Source organism: Silene latifolia, chromosome 7 (assembly GCF_048544455.1).
Source record: "Silene latifolia isolate original U9 population chromosome 7, ASM4854445v1, whole genome shotgun sequence".
Taxonomy (NCBI): domain Eukaryota; kingdom Viridiplantae; phylum Streptophyta; class Magnoliopsida; order Caryophyllales; family Caryophyllaceae; genus Silene; species Silene latifolia.
The window spans coordinates 61,311,008-61,336,225 of NC_133532.1; the positions used below are offsets into that span (position 1 = coordinate 61,311,008).

Here is a 25,218-nt window from a genome sequence, read left to right on the forward strand (position 1 = left end):
GTGGTTGGTGCATCTAAGCAACGTGAGAAGAAGGGAAGCATTAATTGTGGAGGTTTGGTCACTCTTTTTGTGGGTAGTTTGGTTGGGGATATTCCGGATGAGCAACATCGAGTGTGAGGGAATCACCTTTATAATGAAGCGGGGTTGGTGGAGACCCACATGATTCATCCATTGGACACGGTTCCATGGAGTTGTCATTGGTTGGGGGAGGGGGGTGTACAATACATGAAGCTACCTTTGAATGCCCCCCTCCCGAGTGGACCATGAGCCCGGGATTTCTTTTGTCCCGCCGAGGCCAACCTCCCCAACCCACCCCCACCAAGAATGAGGAAGAGGAGAGTCGTTGAGTCTTCCCAAGGCCCACAACAAGAGGAAGAGAGAGAGGTTGAGATAATTGAGGGGGGATACCATGAGCCCCCACACATTCCTTCATCCTACCAACCGCCTCAAGACACTCCTATGTTTGAGGCCGGGGGTTCCTCAAGTCCACCTTTACCACCATGGCAACACCAAATGTTTAAGTACTTTGAGGAGACCCGGGGGACGTTGGAAGCAATTAGTGGGAGGGTTGAGAGCTCCCATTCTTGGCAACAACAACAAGCGCCAAGATTGGAGAGTTTTGATCAATTTCGAAAATCTTTTGAAGAACATAAAAGGTTGGGAGATGAGGCCGAATTGGCCCAAAGGAAAATTCTTGAGGGGATTGCCAAGAGGCAAGAGGAGTCTCTTGCATGGCAACAACAAAGTGCCAAGGCTTGGGCGGAAAATCAAGCCATGTGGCAAGAGCAAAACAAGTGGCGTGAAGAAGTGAGCCAACAATTTGGGGTGCAAAATGAAAGGCACCACCAATACCTTGAGGACTCTTACTATGACGCTCAAGCCCATAAAGACTCCTTTGGCCTTATTCAAGGCCTTTTCGGCATGACTCTTCACCAAAATGAACCAACCTATCAACCCACCATCAATGAAGCTCAAGTCAATGCGGCCTACATAAGGGCCCAACAAGAAAAAGAAAGAAGAGAAAGAAGAAGAATGAACCGGGGGGCATATGAGCAAGGCGAAGGCTCGGGCCCCTCCAACTAAAAGTTTGAAGAAGTTGGCACTCCCTCACATTGAGGACAATGTGAGATTTAAGTGTGGGGGAGTGAGAAATTGTAACATATGTAAATTGTCTTTTAAGTCAATGCAAATGCCAAAAAAAAAAAAAAAAAAAAAAAAAAAAAAAAAAAAATTGAGAATTCCGGCTAGGTGAAAACCAACAAGGGTGGGCACCTAGGCAAGATTGGAAAAGGTGGCCGAGGACGGAATGAAAACCCGAAAGGGCATTCCGGCCAAAATGAAGAATCGAGTTGCGAGCCACCGATGAGAGGAAAGGAAAAAGCTAAGGTGAAAACCCGAAAGGGCACCTTGGGCAAAATGAGGGATTTTCAAACAAAAAAATCGAAAAATTGAAAAATGCAACACCAAAAAGATGGAGGGACAAGAAGGGAGTGATAAGGAGGGTCTTGAAAGGAGGCTAGCTTTAGGATTTAATTTCTTTTTGTGTCACAAAATTTTGCTTCAAATTGGTGGTTTTTCATGTTGGCTACTAAGTTGTTGATCTTTGTTGGTGTTTGGCCAACTTAGTAGCATGACTTGCATTGCTTGGAGTGATAAGGGGGTGATATAAGGGGAAGATGAATGAGTTGGAGGTTTGTTTAGGTCACTTTGCTTTTGCTTTGGGATAAGGAAAGAGTGACCACTTCTACTTTGGTGATATAAGAAGGGTGGAGTTGCGTGTTGAGTCGGCGTTAGTGGTGTGTCGTGTCCGTGTTGAGGGAGAAATAAGGCGGGGGAGTGAGTGAAGAGTGGTGTCAAATTTGAGTCAAGTTATTTTTCCTTTTAATTGGTGGTTGTGTTTGGAGGGAGATATAAGAAGGAAGAGGAATGGGAAGAGTGATCATTCTCTCCTACACTCTCTTGTAAACTTCATGGTCGCTTGTTTCGGGTTTTGCTCGGGACTAGCAAAAGTCTAAGTGTGGAGGAGTTTGATAGTAATGTATTGTGTCGGTCTAAGAGGGTGATTTTATCACCCTCGTGTCTTTTAATATGGGTCTTTTGGTACACTTTTCCTAACATTTGGCAATTGGTTATGTGGTGGTAACTTGTGCATTTTTACTCGGTTGGGCACTCAATCCTTAATGCATGAACCCGAGTGGCAATAGAGCACCTTTCAAAGGTCAAGACAAGGCACAAGACGATCACTTGTAACCCGGAAGCTAGTTGGGAGAAGTAAGAATGAAGATTAGAAGAAATGAGGGAAATTGAAGAGGTCTTGCTCGTGGAAAATAGAAGTCCAGAAATGCGAGCCTGTGCGCAGCCTGCGCAAACAGGGTGCGCAGGTGCGCACTTTTGCGCAGGCAAGAACAGGGATTGCGCAGCCTGCGCAGCTCTGCTTTGCGGGTTTTCTAATCTTCTTTGTGGGCTTCTTAAGTGGAAATCTTTCTAGGTTTTCGTGAAGCCCTATAAATACTCCGAGAGTTTGAAGACCTAAAACATTCACCTACCATCATATCATCTCATCTAATCTAATTCTTAGGGTTTAATCTTGTAATAATTTAGAAGACTATTTTCCATTCAAGTTGTAATCTTACTTTGTTTTTGGGTTTTATGAAGACTATGGAAGGCTAAATCCTTCCCTTCTTGGTGTAATTCATCCAAAGTCTCCAACTTTGGTATTGTAAGACTCTTTTAATCTCCTCTTATTTATCTAATGATCTTTCCTTATGCTTAATCTTCATGTTAAATGAGTTTATGTTTGGGTTGGCCATCCATGCTTCTTATTTGTTCAACTATTGCAAATTCTAGAGAAATGGTTTAATCTATCTAGGATTGTTTGGAGCAAGCTTGTTGTATGTTGATTTGGTTTAAAGGATTCATGCAATAAGTAAGAAATTTCATGTCTTTTCTCATTTGTATGGTTTAATCTTGTGAGAATTGATCCTAGCTTCTTGTCTTGGCAAATCTTTAATGCTCATGCTTAACTTGCACTCATGGTTTAATGAATTGTTGGTTAAACTTGAAGAATATACATAGATGGTTTAATTTGTGTATGTTATCATCTTGACTTGAAAGTATTGGGTAGAAATTAAGAGGAGAGTTGTTAAAGAGTTGAACTTTACCATTGTTGGTTACAAAGGAAGAATTGCACCAAGTCCTCTTAATTATTGAATCATCTTACTCACCAAGTGTTTGTTATATTGCTTGTTAGACTAAGATTGCTAATTTTACTTTGTTTCATGTCACCAATCAACTCAAAAACCCCCCTTTTCATGTCCCTCTATTGTTTGCCATTGTGAATAACCATTGTTTGTCTATAGCTTTGTCATTAGTAGTCAATAGTTTACATTTCAAGTTTTTAGCTTAAAAGACCTTCTCTTGGGACCGACCCTTACTTGCACTATATTACTTTATCATTTAGAGTAGTCTAGAGTATAGTTTGGCTTATAAATTGTTAATTTGGTAGGCTAATTCTAGTATTTTACGACACCTAGTTTTAATCATACCATAGATTCAAGCAGGTATCACGAAGATGGGACCTAAACCAGCCCAGCTGTACAGACAGGGAACTTTTGGTGTCGGGCGATTCAACACCCATGGTTAGAAGGGTTTGAGCGTCTAAAGCCGTGGACCCTGCGACAGCAAAGTTGGCGCCATGGCTAAAATTCCCGCCTTTGGCAAGGTAAGGTGTTAGGAGAGGCATGTTAAAGGAGAGGGCAAAGTCGTCAACCATGAGGAGGCCGGTAGCGAAAGACATAAGATGAAAAGGGAAAGAAAGAAAAAACCGGACTTGATCATTGTAAGTGATTATTGAGAAGATTTTCTGATGGGAAGATTATGAATAATAACAATGGCTTCAACGTCTATTTATACTCAAGGGATTTGCATGCTAATTAATTCTATTATGACTCGGATTAGGAGTTGAACGTATTACTTAACCTACAAGACCTACAAGTACTACTAAATCTTAATCCTAGTCGGGATAGGTTTCTGTCGAAAATTTTAGTGTAAGACAGTTTTAGGGTAGGATTGGTCATATCGGTCCTGAAACGGAAACGGACACATGTGCTTGGCCTGACTCCAACCTCTTAGATTTTGTTGGCATACAATGAAGTAATAATATTGCGACACGTAGCAAACTTGAAGATTTTGTTGGCATACAATGAAGTAATAACTAGTTTTTGAACCCGTGCACTGCACGGGTGGTAACGAAAAATATTATTAAAAGTAAAAATTTACATATTTTTTGGATTTATTAAAATATTAAACATTAGAAAATTTGACTTTGTCTACCCATACACTTTCGATAAATTTATGTTCTCAGTTTTATTCGAAATATTCTGCTTTTTTTTGTCCTATGAAAGGTGAAATCTGAAAAGTGGATCGAAAATTATTGTACATTTCATAACATGTTTATTTATGCAATATTCATTTAATTTTAATCATTGTTGTACGCTTTTTTTTTCATATTATCCCAATCGTTTATTCTCCTCTCAATTCTCAACCTTCTCTCTCATTTCCTCTCTCACCCATCATCACATGGATGTCTGGAAGCAGTGTTTGCCATCACTAACCAACTTACCTCGAGACCTACACCCTCCACTAAAGTGGTGACCACACCCAACACCTCGGACCGCGACATCCCTCTCAACCCCAATCTCAGCACATTTGCTCGTGGTTGGATATATATTATAGAATACTTAGGAAATTTTAGGTAAATTATATTTATTTTTATTTCTTCTAAAAGTGAATTATCATAATAAAGTAAGATATATGTCAAGGTAATAAAATATTGTACTCTTCCGCTGTTTTCGTTAAATGACGCTCTTTAGTTAAGAGAAAGAATCAAAATTTATGATTAGTAGCAAACTTTACTCGGACCGATCTACCCGTTTTATCAAGGTCTATACCCGTAAATCTTAACTCGCAACCTATAGCCCTAAACAACCCAAACTCGAAATGATTCAATAACTTGGAGTTGTTAATAGACACAACCTATTAAATTTATTTTCAAAACAAAAAAAAAATGTATAAAAGACATGAGGTTAGTAAATGTTTTAAACAAAAGAAACCATACGACATTTTTGTAAGACATGATGAGATAATTAAATGAGTAATATTAGATATAAGACAGTAATCTTAGAAAATTAATTAAAATATTACTCGCTCCATCTTCCAATTAATATTTGTCCAATCCATATTTCTTGTTATGTTCATGCCAAAACACAAATTATAGTACTACGTACTTTATGTTAAATAAAACTATATGGCTAGATAAGGTGATAAATTTCTCGCTTCATTCATCCTTATGTTGTACTTGACCCTTATTTATTTTTCCACCACAAAACAGTATCAACTTTTTTAAACTTCTCTCTTTTATGGTATATATATATATATGAAATTAATACCATGGCTAGATAAACACTATACACGCATTAAAAAGAAGTGTATTTATTGTTAAATAGAAATGTTCCACGAAAAACCATCCATCTCATTTCTCAAGTTTGTGAATCTGTCTTAATATCATTGTAGTTGTAATTTTAAATATGCCTTAATATATAAGATCCGTCATTCTGAAATTTTATAAAGTTGTTAAAATTATAATTACATTCATAATTAACAGTATAAATTTAAGTGAAGTTGTACAATACATCACGCTTACACAAAAGAAATTATGTTATAAACTTGCCTCTTGAAAGGGATGAATCCTTTATTCCTCTCCATTACTTTTAAACTTACCTCTTAAAAAGGATGAATTATGTCCCCCACCTTATCAAAACACTTGACCGTGAAATCATCTCGGAATAAATTTGGACCATTAAAAGATAATAGAATGTAATAAAGAGAAGAAGGAAATGGAGAGGGTATTTTTCACTTTTGAACTATTATTATCAAAGAACAAAAATTAAAGGCAACTAATCAACTACGGAGTATCATGGAAGTGATACGGTTATTATTGAAGTATCATCTTCTCCATTGTCTGATTATAATTAGTATGACCACTCTCCATTACTCGTATGTAAGTTGGTATTCACACATTATGGAAACAAACTTTTCTTATATTGAACTAATAATGAAGGCATATATTTTACACACGGTTTTTCATAATGTTATACGGATTACTCGTATAGTTACCAGTATTAAGTGAATATAAATACCAAATTGATTTAATTTGAATATTCTGCCGCGATTGTAGCTAAACTATAGGTAATTTACGCACTGACACCTTTGTTTCCATTTTAAAACAATGCCCTAACATTTTTTTACTGTATTTAAACGTCACATTATCCCTTAATTATCGGAAAAATATTTTTAGTTTCTATCTTTGATTGCAATATAGTATATTTCAGTTAGTATATTAGTCAAAACGAAAATTTTAAGTGTCATTTCCAATTTCATTTATAATGGTTGATCTATTGAAGACTGCTTGATTTATGATTTGTTTAATAAATTATATTATATTGTATTTATTTCGAATTAGTGGTAGAAGATGGCAAAAATAACGTACAATATTTGTTTCCAAAACTATAAACATTCCTTTATATTTGCTATATAACTTTCTTCTCTAGCAAAATCTCAACCAATTGCATTCTCAGTTCAAATAGAAAATGAATAGTAATACATTTTTTTTTATTCAAGGAAGCACGACTAAAATATTCTCTCTTAATTTTAAAGATTGCTATTAATGTTAGCTAGTCTCTAATTGCGTATCAAGATTGTGGGAAATTATTAATTGTTTCCAAAATTTGTTATTGTTTAAATATTCTAATTATTATTATTATGTTGATAATTAGTATTTAATAATTTATCTATTTTACTGGATATGACATGTTGTAATGACACATGGCAAGTAAATGGGGTGTGACACGTGGCAATCAAAGAAGCAACCGGTTGTTGCTTTAATATAATATATGATATTGCGACACGTGGCAAACTTGAGTTAATTTCTGGTGGTAAAAAATGTAGTTGGTGAGATTTGAACCCACAACCTTTTGATTAATGTGCACTTGTTATTACCACTATGACACATTCATCTGTTGTCATTTGCATATTTTTTTTGGTATATAGCTTTATTAAGATTTGAGTTAATAAATAAGGTTAATAAATAATTGTAGGGAACATGATATGTACCTATAGTTATTAAAAATTGTACATTTACTAGTTTTAATCCCGTGCACGAAATGCACGGTGTCTTTTAAAATATGTTGTTGAATTTATGGTAGTCGATCCTTTTATAGTTAGCCGTAATTTTTTTATTAAAATTTGAATGACACTTTTAATAAAAGCGATATATATCGTGTTAAAGTTTCAAAGTTGTGCAAATATAATTGCACATGATAAATTGTTCAATTGTTGAACTAAATAAATAGGTATTCAAGAGTTTCGTGATAGTGAATATCATCCGTTTAAATATATTACAAATACTCAAATATTTATTTGTAAACCAAGAGGGTCATGTGTTCTCAAGCCTCACCAACATCTTTTTTTGAGGTTTGACTTACATAGTTAACTAAATGTGCTAACAATTTAACAACAAATACTAAATTACTAATCTACCCTTAAACTAACTAATGAAAGTTAACTATAGTTTGCCACGTGTCACAATAGGAAGGTATTGTTGAAATAAGTTATACCGAGTATAATACTATATGTTAGATTTGTTTTCGATTTTGTTTTTATCTCATCCATCCAAGTGATATTTCCGCCTTAAATGAGGATTTGTGTTAACTCGAGGTATCCTCCATGGAGTCTACGAGTTGTCGTGGTGACTTGGAGTTGATTGCAAATCAATCATGGATCTAGTAGTACTACGTCTTGTACATATCATTATTACCATGGATGAGTAATGATAATTTATACGAGTTTAATTTGTTTGAGTATCGTCTTTAAATATATTTACAGAATATATCGGGTGGAATAATGCTAGTTCAATTTGCGCCACTGGATATTCTCACTTAATGTGATCGATGTTGAAACTATAATTACCATCGGACACCCGTTAACGCATTAATTAAACTACACAAAGTATGAAATCTATGATAAACGCCATGGAAGGATAAACGCAAGCTTGAAGATTTATTATTGAGATATTTTGTGATTTGTTTACAATAATGTGTTAACTTATGAAGAAAGTAAAGCAATATATCTATTTATATACAAGGAATTAGTTGTATGTAATTAACTACGCCATGTCATCAATCCGTGTGCTATTTTGTTTGTTGTCGTGTTTATTTGGTCACATAATCTAGCTTGCATTGATGATCATCATAAATTCATAATCTCTACGCAAAGACTCCAACTATATGAAAAACAAGGTAAACAAATGGACAACTACGAAAATAACGTTTATTACTTAAGCTCGATAAATAAAAAAGTGATACTATTATTATCACTAATTACTATCTTATTAATTACTAAAATTGAAATACGTACAAATTTGAAAAATATTATCACTAATTACTATCTTATTAGTTACAATAACATAAGTCAATAGTAGAGGACTAGAGGTGATCAAGTCACGAAAAAGGAAAAAAAAAAAAAAAGCTGCCCATGCACATAATAGACAAATTAAAGTCTATAGTCCGTGGATAATTTCATTGATCTAATTGTTGTTATTTTCTAGTACTCCCTCTAGGTTATAGTGAATAGTTTATATTTGCTTTGTTTTGTGAGGGAAAATAAAGCAAATGTAAACTATTAACTGGGACGAACGGAGTAATAATAATAGAGAACACATGTATCGACCAAAATTAGCATATATACTTCAAGAATTAGGGATGTCATTGTTAGACCCGATTATAACAAATTCCGATATGTATTTGAGAACCTAAATTTCATATCTAACTCCACTTATTGAACTACATGAATACGTACGTGGATAGTTGGATTCAGCCAGATTCAATATATATGCATCCCAACCATATTTAGTATTCTCTCTGTTCCAATTAGTTGCGAAATATTTTATTCTTTATAAGAAATATTTTAATAATTGAAACCAAATGTGTTTATTTAAATAACAATCCATAAAAAGAAACAAAAACAAGGCATTGGACGAGTCCAAATAAAACACTTGCTCTTTTACTATGGAAAAGTCAATCATCAAGACTATTATTATCTCATCATTCATGGTTATAGCCATATTAACAACTTTTATTATACACAAATTCTTGTGTTTAAGATGAAAATACATGGCGGTTATACATCTGTCTTAAATTTAAGAGATGTTAAATAGTAAGAATAAGACGAAAACAGAATGCACAAAGAAAAACCAAAAGATTTGTATTATGGCGCTGTTTGGTAAACGACATATTGGATAATTTTTAGCATATTCAAGGGTTTTAGCATGTTTGAATAATCAATATGTTAATTTTAGTGTTTGGTAAACAATATTGAAACAACAAATTTGGGGTCAACATGTTGTTTTACAGTATGCTGTTTACCCCCAGCATATTGGTGAGCATATTGTAAAATAGGAAATTTTTCTCCCTTTTACAAAGAAAAGTAACAATCTACTAATTGTAATCTCAAATTAATTCTGCTAGTTATAATATGCTAGTCAACCCTTCTGATAAAATCTACCATTTCTAATCTGCTTTTGCAATCTGCTTATTCTGAAATTAATCCGCTGTTTACCAAACATGACCTATATCTCAAGTGAGATGATACTTAACCCTGTTATTTTAATGTTAAGACGGATACCTCCGTTTATTTTCATCTGAAGGGAGACTAACTCAAGTCAATCATCAAGACTATTATTATCTCATTATTCATGGTTATTATACCCGGTTTATTGTTAAGACGAAGGATATTCCGTATTAAACGAGACTAACTGATTTTTATAAACGGAGTATACTCTAAATAATCTCAAATTACCTCCCCCACTTGATTAAATGAAGAATTTTAATATATATGGACGTATTCATTATGATTAATTCTTAATAACGAGCTAGCTAAAGTTGATCAAGTATTAAAATTAAAATACGTTTTTATATTATTTATATATCAATTACTCCCTCCGTCTCGGTCATTTGTTATCCTTTGATTTTGGCACAAAAACCAAGGAACGAGTTATAGGCCAATTACTAGGTGACAAGTGGAACAAATTGAGTGTGAATGTTCAAATTGTTCTTCAAATTTATTCTTAAAATAGAAAGGACAACAACTCACTCGAGACACCCAAATATAAAAAAGGACAACAAATAACCGGGATAGATAGAGTATATAATATCCTTGTTCCTTGGACATCTTAAGACTTCATTTTTTTCTCAAAAATGATAAAAAGCAAACCAGAAGCTTACGCAATTGCTATAAGAATGGTGATATGGCGCCACCATATTTAAAGAAAAATAAAAATAAAAAACTAAAATGTACATTTTCGTTTTTACGCCAAAGTTTTAAAGGTAGGTATGTAATTTTATATCTATTAATTTTTTTTAAAAAAAAACTCTAATTAAATTAATTTTATCCTATAGTTTATTTGATACTATACACTAGATTTCATCGGTAATTATGTTTCTTCGTCATTGTATTGTGTTCTTCATCTACTTAAGTTTTATCTAGAGGTTCGTTCTTCATGTAGAAGCCAAAAAAAGCAAAAATACAATATAATCCCTCAGTATAAATTCTTGAATTGTGATCATATACTCTCATACTCCGTATAATGTAACAAATGAGTTCTCTTAATTAATAATCTGCCTTACCCACGAGTCCATGAATCAGATACGAACTGTAGACTGTATAGTATACTATGGAGTAATATCTATCTAATGGAGCATAGCTGTGAATTGGAGAAAAAAGGATTACGCATTTGAGGTAATACCTCATATCTTATAGTTCTTGAGCATATACACATTTTTTCTGAGCATATTACCATTTATAAATATAGTTTTTGAGCAATATTATATTTTTTAGTGTAATGTTTTAGTAAATGTGCTCAAAAACTTTATACTAAAGCAGAACTCAAAAACTTTAAAATAAAACTCAGAAAATGAACAATAAGAGGTATTACCTCAGATGTATAGTCTATGAACTGATTATGGGTGAGACGTCTTACAATAATTAGATTTATGCAAGTTTGTCTTAAGATAAAACGGGTCAAATACATACCAAATCACCCCACTTGTTACCTAAAAAATACACAAAATTTTGTTTTTATTACCGCCATGTGGTAATATTTGACCCATCTTAAACAAGACGTACTATTAACTTTAACATTCACAATTAAACAAATTTATGAGGTTTAATTACCACTTTTACGCTTTAACGTCACAAATTTTACGAGTTAATTTTTTATATTTGTCGTGAACCTTAACAATAAAAATTTCCAGAATTGACCAAACTACATAATATTATTGACAAAAGTATTTTTTGTTGTACACTACTGCTAGGCATGTGAAACAAGTCGTGCGGGTCGGGTCATACGGGTTGGATCAAAATATGGGACAGCTCAAATACGAGTCAAGTCAACGGGTAACAAGTCGACTTAGAGTTAGAATAAGGGAACAAAAATAGTTTATAACTTAACAATAACATACCCAAATTTGATAGGGCTATATACTGCACATTATTAATAAATTAAATAAATTGATTATAAGAGATTCAAATGCCCGTAACCTGAATTGACAACACCCCATCTGGTCTAACCCAACTTATTGGAAAGCCGTTATGACCAAATCAAAGCCAACTCGACCAAAATGGTAACCCGTTTGTCAGGTATACTTTTAATGAACTGGATTGGATTTAACTGAACCCTATTGATATAGAAATGAATGTTATCGAATAAAAATTGGCTGACTTTATTGAAAAATGAGGACTTCATCATTTTAATAGTTGTATTTACGAGACTATGGTTTGAAAAAAGATCGAATATTGCCGCGTCTCATCTGGGGGCTAGGATATTTCCGTATGTCGAAGTAACCGCGTTTAAATTAAGAAAACTTAGGGTACAAACTACCTCGTAAAGTTTTCATTTTATAAACACAATGAGTTTTAAAATAAATAAAAATACTTCGGCACTATGTACTTTTACTCGTGGTTATGAGCAATAACTAGGCACAGTGTACTTTTACTCGTGGCAAAAAAACAATAATTAGCCACGGTCGTGGCTAAAAACAATTATTAGCCACGGACGTGGTTTACTTCGTAGCTAATCACATTTATTAGCCACGGTTGTGGCTTACTTTGCGGCTAATCATAATTATTAGCCACGGTCGTGGCTTACTTCATGGCTAATCACATTTATTAGCCACGGCTGTAACTTAATTCGTGGTTAAAAGCAATTATTTGTCACGGTTTTATTTTTCATGTGGCATAGTTTTTCATACCAATTAATTTTAAAAGAGGAAAACCATTTTTCCCGTGGCAAAACAAATTTTCGCCACGAATTATGAATTCCCGTGGCATAACTCGTGGCGCAAGATATGATTTGTTGTAGTGCCAGCTTGCTCGAGCGGTCGATTATCGCTACAGAAAACAGTGTTTGTACACCAACACTGCACCTGAGTTTCAAGTTCTTCGCCTCGAGGAAGTCGACGGTTTCGATAGGGATACTGAAATTAATGAAGAAGGGGTGGAAGTGGCTGACTACCATCTGATTATGACAACCGCGATGGAAAGTGGGTTACCCGTTACGGGGCAACTCAAATCTGCGTTATCACATAAGTGATAATGAGATCATTGATAGACCAGGACGTTCCAAAGATAAAAGGAGGAAACTATTGAAGGGACTACACAGTCGGGGTCCTTTTCTCGCTGGTTTTACCCCTAAAGATGATTTTCCACCACCCTCTGACACCGTCTACCGAGGACTAGGTGAGGCAGACGCAGATGATCCTTCCGATCATTCACTGGCTATCATTGGGTCCGGTGAAGTCATCGTTACCGTTGAACGAGTTAAGATGAAGAACAATAAGAAGAAGATTACGATTTCGACAGAGGTGGAGTCTAGGTACCTGATTGCGGAAAACTCGTGAGAGGAAGGAGAATCCTACCATAAAATCGACTGGGGTCAAGTCGAAGATGCCTATGTCACTTACATCTAGTCGCTGCTGTTTAGTGTTTATAGGGTAGTCTCATATTAAATATTAAATATTAAATATTAAATATAGGATAGTGTTTATTTATAGACGGTTGTATGTTTCGACCGAAAAATTATGGCGTTAGACAATTGTATGGTTTGATCAAGAAAAAGTAATCTTATTAAAATATAATGACTAATTTATTTTATAATACTCCCTCCAATTTCATTTATTGTTCCACTTTCTTTTTTGGCATAACAAATAAGTAAATTAATTTGGACAAAGGGAAATCGAGGAAAAGGGTACGTCTCTTGAAGTGAAGGAGAAGTAATTTGATAAACGTTGCCTAGAACATGAACTGAGAGAGAAAGAAACCGTTGATGTTACGATGATGGAAGCTTAAGGACAGTGGAAAGCTCTGAGGGTGGTTGCTGATGGTGAGAGTTTACAGTTTCTTCTAAATGACAGGGTTGATGAGTATTGTTTCATGGGTGAAGTGATGCTCAAGGCATTAAAGTCATATAATGACCCATCTGCGTTAGTATTATCTGCTATAAGCAGTTTTTTCCCACCACATTTGAGGAAGGGAAGGAGTAGTTGTGTGCTATTGTTGGAGCTGTTGATGAATGTGAAGCCTGAGGTGTGCAAGAACGTACTACGTGTGAAAGCAGAGGAAATGGCGTGTCTCTGGAGACAAAAGATGCAGGAAAATGGAGAGAGGCGTGTTGTCGTGTTGGGATTTCTGCTATTGGTGGTGGGTTTTCGGTTGAAAGGGGAGTTTGAGAGAGACTAGTTGAAGAGGCTTTGGGAGATTATTGATCAGCATCGGTTAGCACCTCAGCTTCGTTTCGAACTTGACCTGTTTGAAGAGTGTGAGGGTAAGCTTCTTTGTTTATTTTGTTGTGTTTAAAACTCTCTAGGCATGTGCTTTGCTAATGATTATGTATGTGCTAGAGTAACAATAAATGACATACTCCCGCTAGTGAGTCAACCTGTCAAGGTGCGGTTTTAGTGCGCTGAGCAAGATTCAGGAAATAGTATTTGATCAATCAGCATGACCTGTACATAGAGCCTTGGGAGTCCTTGAATTGGCCTGTACACTTATTTTGCAGTCCTTTGGAAACAAATTACCCCGGCTACTTTAGGGTTCGTAAGTTTTCTGTGAATTGGTTGTCTAATAATTACTCCAGACCACATCACAAATCTTATCATGAGAAAAGTGATTTGCTGCTGTGAAAATCTATAATCCTTAGACTTACTGGGCTTATAATTAGTGCTCTCGGCCGACATGTTTAGATTATAATATTTTAGGCATTGTTTGCTGATATTAATTTAGTGATTCCAAGTCAACCGTTTGGTGTGTTGAAGAAGAGCTTGAAAAGGTAATCCTGATTTGCATACACCGTTTCACAGATATGTTAAATTAGTTATCTTACATTCTTACTGTTATACTTGCGTCGTCGTCGATTGATATCTGCCTCTCGGCTCTCGCTAATCGAAATATCTGCTTATGCATTTGGAACTTGGTATTCTGCATATTTTGAATTTTTGATTCAGCTTATTATAGGAAGTCTAAGTCTCACGTTACAAATATCTTTCAGGGCTGGGTATTGCACGACAACATCAGGCAATTGTTGATGGGTTGAGGAACAGTGTTCTGAACTTCTCTGAGAATGTCCCGGGGACAACGACCAAAGACGTGATGGACATGGTTCTAGTAACTCAATACTTTGACACGATGAGGGAGATCAGTGCATCATCCAAGTCTTCAGTCGTGTTCATTCCTCATGGTCCTGGCCTGGGGCCGTTAAAGACGTTGCTTCTCAAATAAGGGACGACCTTCTTCAGGGAAATACAATGGAGAGATAGAGAGGGTCTCTCTGGCTTCGGTCTTATGCTACAATGAAATATCTGCTGTAAATGTGAGTTCTGGAGTTTGATACGGTTATAGCTTAAGTAAGGAAGTAAATAATGCTTGGTAAGTTGTTGTAAAGCGACATTAAATCGGTTTGGTGTGATCTTTGATACTCCACATTGTGTTTAAACAGTTCATTTCGTTCTCACAACTTCATAGAATTTCTTGTAGCGACAAAGAGTTCAGTTACTCTTATATGCAGCTTTCAGATTTTGTGTCATGTTCATAATTCAGTACTTTTGCTCCGCAGTTATGTAATCTGTTCCTCTCATTTTTACATTTTCTCAAAATATATTTAACACGATTTTGATTGTTTTAAGAAATTGATACAGTATAATCTTAGTTTTTGATAGATGAAGCATGAAAAAATTTACTCTATAAATTTGAATTGTGTGAGGACTTTGCGTTGGCGTTGGTTCAGAGGCATTTTGATTTTTGAGTACCCCATTTTGCATAAACATGAACAATAAATGGATTTACTCTTACTTCTGCTTCATTATATCTATTTATTATTGGGCTATTTTGTGAATTGTTAAGTCAGATTGGCCTGAGAAAAAATTAATTTCAAATTACCCATCTTATGTCAAATTCATATTTTATTTTTGTCAGGTCCGGGTCATATAATATCTAGTCAATATTGAGTGCATTTACGCTCAGGCAGGGATTAGGTTTCGCGTCATATTCCTAATACTAGGGTCGGGTCATCATTCTAGTTTCACGTCAAAAGTATTATTATTTCGTAAAATTCATATGAAGATTATCGCTCAAATAAATACCACATGTAATAAGTGGGTCCCCCTATAATAATGGGTCCAATGGTGCATGTGATAGGGTGGGCCGAGATTAGGTACCACCCAATGGCGCTCTATTATTATCCGTATCTAATCCTATGTATAATCAATCCGAAGTTACTATACAGTGACTCAACATTATATAGAGAATATTCTCTATATCATAGAGAATATTCTCTATACATTATTGTTGCTTTCTTTTTACTTTCTTTGTTACTCCTTTCATCCCTATCATTTGTTTACAAATGAAGTAGCTTATAATAAATAAACAAGTTACATAAATAACTGTTTTAGGCTATCTAATACGGAGTAAGTAGTAATAACTGAGTAAAAGTTAACTACTATAAGTGCCGAACATGTTTACATGAGAAAAACGAAAAGGCTACGGATACACATTGTGTATGAGAATTTCATACACAACCAATAATATCGCGACACGTGGCAAACTTGAGTTAATTTCTAGTGGTTAATTAAGGGTTAGATTAGTAATTTATTATATGTAGTTAAGTTGTAAACTCCGGTCAACTCTAATGGTCAATGGCGGCGGTTCACTGCCGGTCAACGGTGGTCGGCGTCGGGTCAACAGCCACCAGTGGTTAACGACGATTCAACCTTTAGGTCAAAGGTCAAAAATGTAGTTGGTGAGGTTTGAACCCACACCCTTTTGATTAATGTGCACTTGCTATTACCACTGTGACACATTCATCTTGTTGTCATTTGCGTATTTCTTTTTGGTATATAGCTTTATTAAGATTTGAGTTAATAAATAATTGTAGGGAACATGATATGTACCTATAGTTATTACAAATGGTACATTTACTAGTTTTAATCCCGTGCACGAAATGCACGGTGTCTTTTAAAATATGTTGTTGAATTTATGACAGTCGATCCTTTTATAGTTAGCCGTAATTTTTTTATTAAAATTTGAATGACACTTTTAATAAAAGCGATATATATCGTGTTAAAGTTTCAAAGTTGTGCAAATATAATTGCACATGATAAATTGTACAATTGTTGAACTAAATAAATAGGTATTCAAGAGTTTCGTGATAGTAAATATCAGGCGTTGAAATATATTACAAATACTCAAATATTTATTTGCAAATAAGATTTCCTTGTTGCTTATTTCGATAATAAATTTGAATTATAGTATGCGTAGTATATTACTCCGTTTGTCTTAATTGTTTGCTTGTCTCTTTTTTTCTTTGTGAGGGGTATTTTAAGCAAATGCAAAACTGAAGCGGAGGGAGTATAAAATTTTAATGTCACGTCATTGTTTTATGATTTAACTTTTCTATAATTATTTTTATAAAAGATTAAATTAACAAAACTGAAGTCTCAATTTGTAAAACGAGTTAATGGTCTAGCCTCGTAACTAATCAAAAAATGCCAAGATCATCGTATCCGCAAAATACCTAGCCTCGTAACTAAATCAGCCGAAATGCTAGTATCGTATCCGTTAAATACCAACCAAATAAAACAAAATCATCACAAATCGAGTTAATGAGTATAAAATTTATCTGAACCAAATAAAAAGACAGAATCCTTTGAGTAAGTCTCCCTTAAAATGGATATATCGTTTAATTATTAAAACGGGATCATCCTACTTGTGTATATAAGACACATCTAACCTTATTCTATATGCACTCTACTTTTGTTTTATTCTAACTATACTTGACTAGTTTTAAGATTAAAACGAATATAAACCGTTTTTAAAATTTTTTTCACTTTTTATTTAATTTTTTTGCATATATTTCGATTATTAATATTTTAATATCATTATAATTATTTTTTTCTGCAGGAGTTTACAGATATGCCATTTAATTTATTGTTTGCAAATCTACCATTCAACTTAAAGACGGTATAAATTTTGTATTTTTCTACAATTTTTAAATTCTTGGTCTTAATTTTTATTTTTTTACGATTTTTCTGGCAAGGAATGCTATTTTTTTTAATGTTTTCTACCGATTTTATCAACCAAAAAATAAAATTATTTCGATAATATTTTTTTTAATAATTTGTTCAGATTAGATTGGTAATATTTTAGGAAATGTAATTGTATTAACTTTAATCTATAATTTTGTAATTCCTATAAATTAGGAATCACTGAAATATAATATAAGATCATAAGATAAATTAGGAGATTATGCATTATTTATTACTCAAGAATAATTTATATTTACAGACAAAACATAAACGTAACGATTTGTTTAATGTACCTCCTAAAAAAATTAAGGTACCTGGTGATTCGTTGAAACGTGGTTGGTAAATAATTCAAATAAACCTAAATACTTTGATATAGTTAATTACAATATTTATTATAAGATGTACATATATAATATAGTCATTGTAGGTTAGGATCCGGTGAGAACCACCAACATGATGAGAATTGAGAACCGTGAGAAACGTCACTAAATCTCCACCAAATATTGTTTTGAAAGTAGGTATACTGTAATTTCAAGCACATATGGTACGGTGTACCATCAAATAAAACCGAGCACTATTGAAATTTCAAACGGATATGGTTTTACTTAAACAAATGTTTTCAAATTTTCTTTGTTTTTACGAGATATGGTTTTATCTTACTCAATCGTTGGTTGACTTTTACTCTGCATGAATGTAAATTTTATAATAATTATGTAATTATAATTAGAAATAAAAATTACCATAGGCACATAAAATATTTAGTTAATTTTATCAAGTACATTGAACTAACTCAATAAGTACATTAATTTTATAATGAAGGTACATTGAATATAAGTTAGAGGTATAATTAATAGTTATTATATATTTATATATATATGTACATATTATTTTAACTCATGTCTTAACAAAAATATATATCAAAATAGATACAAAAATGTAAACAAGATGGATATGTCATAGTGGTAATAGCAAGGCCATTCAAACCAAGAGGTCATGTGTTCAAGCCTTACCAACATCTTTTTTTGAGGTTTGACTTACATAGTTAACTAAATGTGCTAACAATTTAACAACAAATGCTAAATTACTAATCTACCCTTAACTAACTAATGAAAGTTAATTATATTTTGCCACGTGTCACAATGTTATTGGGTTGTGTATGAAATTTCATACACAATGTGTATCTGTATCACCTTCCTACAACGGCAGCCTAATTATTATGGATACGCCACATCCGATATGTACTACGCACTTACACGACTCTTATATTGACTTGAATATGCCCCATGAAAAAATATGCTAAAACCAGGGATAAAATAGAAGAGATAATTAAGTTAAGTTCGCCTAAAGAGAAAAATAGAGCTGGTTTGTGCATAAATACTCCGCACAGTATCGGAGTTTCCATTCTTAGTAATGCTTAAATGGTATCGTCCAAACCATCATGTGATATGGCCCTCTCCAACACCCCCTTCCCCCTCCAAAGTCCCATCATAAATTCATAATACAAAATTTGCAAAATCAAGACAGGCAGGCAGGTTAAAGATGAAGGTTAAAAAAAGTGGTGGCCGACGTGTTTCTAACTGGAGTATACTAACCAGAGTATTCAACAAGGTGCTTGGTGGAAGAGGGAACTGGTGAAGTTGGTAAGATAGGCTGTCTCGGTGAAGCGATGGGGATGATACAATGTTCTTTTTTCTTTCCCCTGTTTTTCTTGCCTTGTATGGTTAATATGGATATACAAAATGTGTCTTTCATATAAAAAACAAAGATCAAGATCATTTATTACAAGAAATTAGTTACATACGGAGTAAATTTGTAGAATTATACAGAATTTACAACTAACCTGGATCGCTAAAGCTTTAGTACACGTATGTAGTCTTCTATTATAGACATGGTAGAAGACCGATAGCCAGAGCCGAAAAGGTTATAGTGATTCAGGTAGTGGTACAGTAAATAAAGATCTCTTCTTTTCTCAAAACCTGGTTGTTTAGGCATCACCTGAGTTGCCGAAAAAATAGGTTACAAGTTTGAACAACAGCAAAAGCAGAGACGCCAAGGATACATAAAGAGCATTTTGTGATTTGATGTAGACTCGGCTAAAAGTGTCTCATATTGATGTGTGCCAAAGTGTCGAGACAACTATTTTGTAAGAAAATTAGTTTATGTTTTCGGCCTAAAATTTGAGCGCCATATCATGAAGGAGTGTCTTCTTGATGTGCGACACACAACCAAGATGAAGTAACATAGGTTTGGAGTTTGGAGAATTAGAGTGAACATAGTCGTCATACAAACGGCAAACATGACTCTGAAAGACTCGTAACCGTATCAACCAGAATTTTTTATAGTTAAAATTACGTCCAAACTCAAGCTCTAGCTATTACGTTGATTCATTGAAGGATGAAGGAGACAGTTTATATGGAGTACCTCAAAATAGGAATTGTAAAATCAAGGTCCAAAACCAGCACACCACGACATTCCGAATTCTGCTTCATTGTGTCCATCTGCAGGACAAAAATATTCAATAGTTAGTGCCTTAAAATCGTCTCATCTATTCCTGTTTGACAGTAAGGAGCCTTCAAATGGTCCAACAAACTCCAAAGCCACCAACAGCTAGAGCAGGTATCAAGCAGGCCCAAGGCCGGTGTCTAGTCCGATCAGGTCCATCTTAAAGAAGGCACTAGTCGCACTGGTTTCGGCTACACACCACATCTGTCTGGTTCATAAATCCGGACAGTTCTGAGTTGTCCAGGTGAGTTATTTTCCAATAATATGGTTATATACAAACACCAATTGCCCTTGAAAGGTTTATAACATCCATAGCAATTAACAAGTCCGTGATTTCTTTGAGGCCAACAACTCATTATTACCCTCCCAGTGGCCAGTACCAAAGGGTGACACAAGATCATTTTTTAGTTAATTAATGGGTGTACTCAAGTAAGATCAGGATAAGCCAAACAACTATCATTGATGTCATATAATACCTCGAATAAAAAAGGATATGTGGAAACAAACTGAACTAACAATAGCATGCTGGAAACAAACTGAACTAACAATAGCATGCTGGATCAAGAATAACAGGCTCCCCATTCTTATACAACAACAACAACATCAGAGCCTTAATCCCAAAATGATTTGGGGTCGGCTGACATGAATCATCCTTTCGAACCGTCCATGGGTGAACGCACGCCTCAAAATGCGAATAAAAAAAGGGAAGATGAAAAACAAAAAGGAAGAACGAAAATGTAATGGAAAGTCAAGGTAAACTTAGGGGTTTTAAAATCGAATTCCGTCTTTCTTTTATAAAAACTTAAAATTTAAATCGAAAGAAAAGATTAAAACGATTTTTTAAAAACCGAAATAGAGTTAAGGATCCGGAATGAACCAGGTAAAATCTATAAGAAAGTGGTTGGTGAAAAAGTGTAATAAAGGAGAGAAAAATAAATAATTAAATTTCTTTAAATTAAATAAAAAAACATTAAATCTGTCAAAAACATCAAATACTAAAAATTCACATGTATCCTTTCCCTCCATTGTGCTCTCTCCGTCACCATACTCTCCTCAAGCCCCAGAACTCTCATATCGTGCTCTATCACTCTCAATCATATCTGTCTCGGTCTTCCTCTGCCTCTAGGGACCTTTTCTGTTCTCCAAGTCTCCAGCCTCCTAACTGGTGCGTCCATAGGTCTCCTTCTCACATGGTCAAACCATCTTAGTCGATTTTCCATCATCTTGTCCTCTATTGGCGCCACTTTTACCTTTTCCCTAATCACCTCATTCCTTAACCGATCTTTCCTTGTATGTCTGCACATCCACCTCAACATGCGCATCTCCGCCACACTCATCTTTTGAATGTGACAATGCTTCACGGCGCAACACTCGGAGCCGTAAAGTAGGGCAGGCCTAATTGCCGTGCGATAAAATTTTCCCTTTAATCTTTGGGGCATATCTTTATCGCATAGAAACCCTAAAGCACTCTTCCATTTCAACTATCCCGCTTTAATTCTGTGAGCCACATCTCCGTCTAACTCCCCATTCTTATCATAAGTTATATTTCCACTCCATAAGTCTCCATGTAGCAAACACGGCTCTATCACAATATCCTCAAATAATGGTGTCAAGTTCTTTGCCAGCTTTTGTCCTGTCAAAATTTATGCATCAACGCCAATCCTTTGCATAAGAAGCATAGCTAAAAAGTTTGGGAAAATGATCACCTTTTTCATAAATAGATGAATCCCCATATCGATCTCGTGCCAATTTAAGTTGATAACCCAGCCTCTGCTCAGCGTAAAACGAAATCCAATCTGAGGTCCATGTATTGATCTGTGGAGTACTGTAGAACAATTGCAGCAGAGTAATCATCAGTTAGAGACAAGATGTAAACATTCAATTATGGTTACATTCCACTCCCGAGTGAGACCAAGATCACCTCAGGAAAGTGTACGTAAATGATATCACCCATCTCAGAAGCTTTCAAGTTATCAATTAATCACCTTTTGAAGCAAACTGTTTACTTTTCATGCGAGTATAACTTCCTTGTGGCGATTTTACGTGAAACACAATTTAGATCCAACTTTTGATTTTGATTCACTTGTGGGATATGGGTGGTTATATTGTAGGCCAAAAACGATGGGGTAGCTCAAAAGAATGTACCTTCCAATTGTATTCTCGACATTAAAACCAAAGCCTTTGTCAGATGTTCCAGCTTTATGCATTTCAGCCAGCTTCCGCCCTAAAGCAGACTAAAAATAAATGAACTATTCAGGACGAAATACACCACATCACATCAAGTTTTTTCTAAACTGAGCTCCGGTAAAGCCTGCCTCACCTGACCACTTTTAGATGACCCAAATTCTACAAACTCCATTATGATGTAAGAGCCACCTCGGGGAAGAGATCCGACCTGCAGTCCTTAGAGCAAACACAAACAAGGATTAAGCTACTCCATAAGTATTGGTTGTGTACTTAGTACTGCCTGAATACCCAAATACCTTGTATGGCCTAGGGATTTGAATCGTATTGGTTTCATACATAAGTTGTAATCCTAGAGCCTCTGCTTCAAACATCCCTGGACCAACGCTCCTGTTCCAATGTGGAGCAAGAACGCTCACAACCCACAAAATCTGACAACTTTACATTAAGCCCACAAAACCCAACATTAGCAACCAATCTAACATTCTTTGTCAACTCGCAGCACAAACAGCCACGCCTTTGGCTTACAATGAAATAGGAAGCGGGTAACTAACTACTATGAAGCATGATAACAGATGATTTAACGGCCCTCCTTAACATCAAACGGTAGAACCATTATAAAACCAAGGGCCCTCTGACGTGGGAAAGCTCATACTCGTATATTTTTGTGCATTTTGCCCAACTTTCATGCTTAAATTTTTTTTAAAAACAACTTTTGGCACACAATATTTGAAATGCAGACCCGGAAACAACATTTTTCTGGGACCGTCACTTCCTCAAGTACCTGTTAGTCTTAACAAAGAAAGGACCAGCATCAGTATCGTAACGAGTGGCGAGATTAATGCAACCACCACCAACAGGACTTGTTCTAGAAATCTGAGTTGCTTTTCCTTCTGTTAGAATCCATTCAAGAACTGGGTCTTCACTCATTGCCACAACTGCCCAACAATCCAATACCAAAACTCTTTGTTACTAATCCAATTATTAAGCCAACTACAAATACAAAGTGGGTTCAATCAAAAACCAAAATTCAGCAAAGAATTAAAACATTACATTCATAATTTCACCTTTTTCCAACATTATTAAACAAATAAGCATCTTAAACTAAGACATACATAAATCATCATCTGAGAGGAAGCAATATGTTAAATTAAGATACCAAATGGCATAATTAGTTAATTAGTAGCCTTGGCGGAACTAAGAGGGCTAGCAAGGGCGGTCGCCTCTACAACAATGAAAGATAGAAACTTTAGTTAAAAAAGTTGAATATTTCTTTCTGTGGGTTTGCCCAATGGAAGTACTAGTTCGCCCAACTGAAATTTTCCGCCCATAACTGTAAATCCTAGTTCCGCCACTGCTAGAGCGAAATATTGATAAATAAATGAACAAGAATTAGTAAAAAGGGGAGTTGAAGAAAACTTTCTATTAAATGAAGTGGGCTTTGTAAAGAAGAGACGAGAAGCAGAAAAAGGGGTGAAAGTAGGACGGCATTTACATGAAGAGTGAACCCTTAGTTTTATTTATACTTATGTAATTTTATTTCTCTTGTACTTTTTTTAGTAAGTAAGTTCTTAGTTTAGCTTAGTTTTAGAATAGCTTTTATTTCCATAAATAGGTATATCGCTATTCTGAACTAAACTTGTAAAATCAATGTTTCCTGCTACCAGGATGTAAATATCAAATTTACCTCTTTGGGGAGTACTAGTCAATCAAACATCTGCTTCCCACCAAGTTGCCTTCTTATTGCTTGTTGTTGCTTTCTTGTGAACGACTCTTGCCTTCACCTTTCTAACAAGCCCGTGTGTGTCGATCGAGACTAGGATTTCGACACCCACAACCCGAGACCGATTACGAGTGCCTAGTGCTTGACAAACACTAGTGCCTAACGCTCTCGCTTTCATTCTTGTCAAAGTGTTTAGACAAAGGTGCGCGTCATGCCCCAACTCAAAGTTTCGGACCGTGACATTTGGTATCAGAGCCCAGTCTTCTTGACGGGCTGCTGTATACGATGGCAACAAAGGCGGTAGAACCGAGTGGGACTAAAAGTGATACTAAGGCCAAACTGGCGGCTTTAGAGAAATTGATGGACGAGAAAATTCCATCCTTGGAGGCACTCATTGTGAGTTTGGGGAATACTCACCACGGAGTTGAGGAGACGGTAAAGGGGCATGTTGCCCGCTTCGAGGCTATAGACGAGTCCATAGAGGAGCATGAGAGCTGCCTTGTGGCCGTCGAAGAGGCGATTCCGAAAGAGTATAACTCGGATATGGGTTATCTCTATGATAAAGTCGAGCAACTCGAGAACATGTGCAATACCTTGATGAAAATGGCCGCGGACGGGAGTTTTGGTGGAACTCCTAAGGTGAAGCCGCCCACACCCCTCAAGTATAGTGGGGCGAGAGATTCGAAAGAAGTCGATAACTTCATCTTCGACATGGAACAATACTTCCGAGTGAGTGCGCTCGACGAAGGTCTAATGGTCAGTACCGCGAGTATGTACCTAACGGACGACGCTAAACAATGGTGGCGCTTGAAGCATGCCGAGATCGAGGCAGGAACCATTAGACTAGAGTCATGGAATGATTTCAAACGACTCTTCAAGGAACAATTCTACCCGGAGAACACCGATTTCCTAGCTCGAAGGAAATTAAAGAACTTGAAACATACAGGCTCGATTCGCGATTATGTGAAAGCATATGCGGCTTGTATGTTGGAGATAGCGGACATGACCGAGAAGGATCGGGTGTTTCAGTTTATTGATGGTTTGAAGGAGTGGGCTCAGCGAGAAATCATGCGACAACGACCTGAGTCCCTCTCAACTGCGATGACAGCTGCTGAAAGGCTA

The 25,218-nt window shown here is 35.5% G+C and overlaps 1 protein-coding gene and 1 long non-coding RNA gene across 2 annotated transcripts; both read right to left on the reverse strand.

Moving 5' to 3' along the window:
* Positions 1–19,420: 19,420 nt before the first annotated feature.
* Positions 19,421–20,777, reverse strand: LOC141591105 (uncharacterized). The gene is made up of 3 exons (XR_012520660.1): positions 20,736–20,777; positions 20,109–20,185; positions 19,421–19,682 (listed from the first exon to the last, which is right to left on the reverse strand). It is a non-coding gene; the product is annotated as an uncharacterized LOC141591105 (long non-coding RNA).
* An 893-nt stretch (positions 20,778–21,670) lies between these two features.
* Positions 21,671–23,305, reverse strand: LOC141590153 (protein-ribulosamine 3-kinase, chloroplastic-like). Its single transcript, XM_074410762.1, has 6 exons — positions 23,158–23,305; positions 22,673–22,763; positions 22,510–22,584; positions 22,335–22,423; positions 21,896–22,014; positions 21,671–21,822 (listed from the first exon to the last, which is right to left on the reverse strand). Exons 1-6 carry the CDS (start codon positions 23,301–23,303, stop codon positions 21,671–21,673), a joined length of 672 nt encoding a protein of 223 aa, XP_074266863.1. The 5' UTR covers positions 23,304–23,305.
* Positions 23,306–25,218: the final 1,913 nt, after the last annotated feature.

Coding starts and splice junctions, on each gene's coding strand:
- LOC141590153 (XM_074410762.1), bottom strand. CDS start 23,303: ATGAGTGAAGACCCAGTTCTTGAATGGATTCTAACAGAAGGAAAAGCA. Junction 22,764..23,157: donor TTCTTTGTTAAGACTAACAG/GTACTTGAGGAA, acceptor ACATTGGAACAG/GAGCGTTGGTCCAGGGATGT. Junction 21,823..21,895: donor TTCATCTATTTATGAAAAAG/GTGATCATTTTC, acceptor AAATTTTGACAG/GACAAAAGCTGGCAAAGAAC.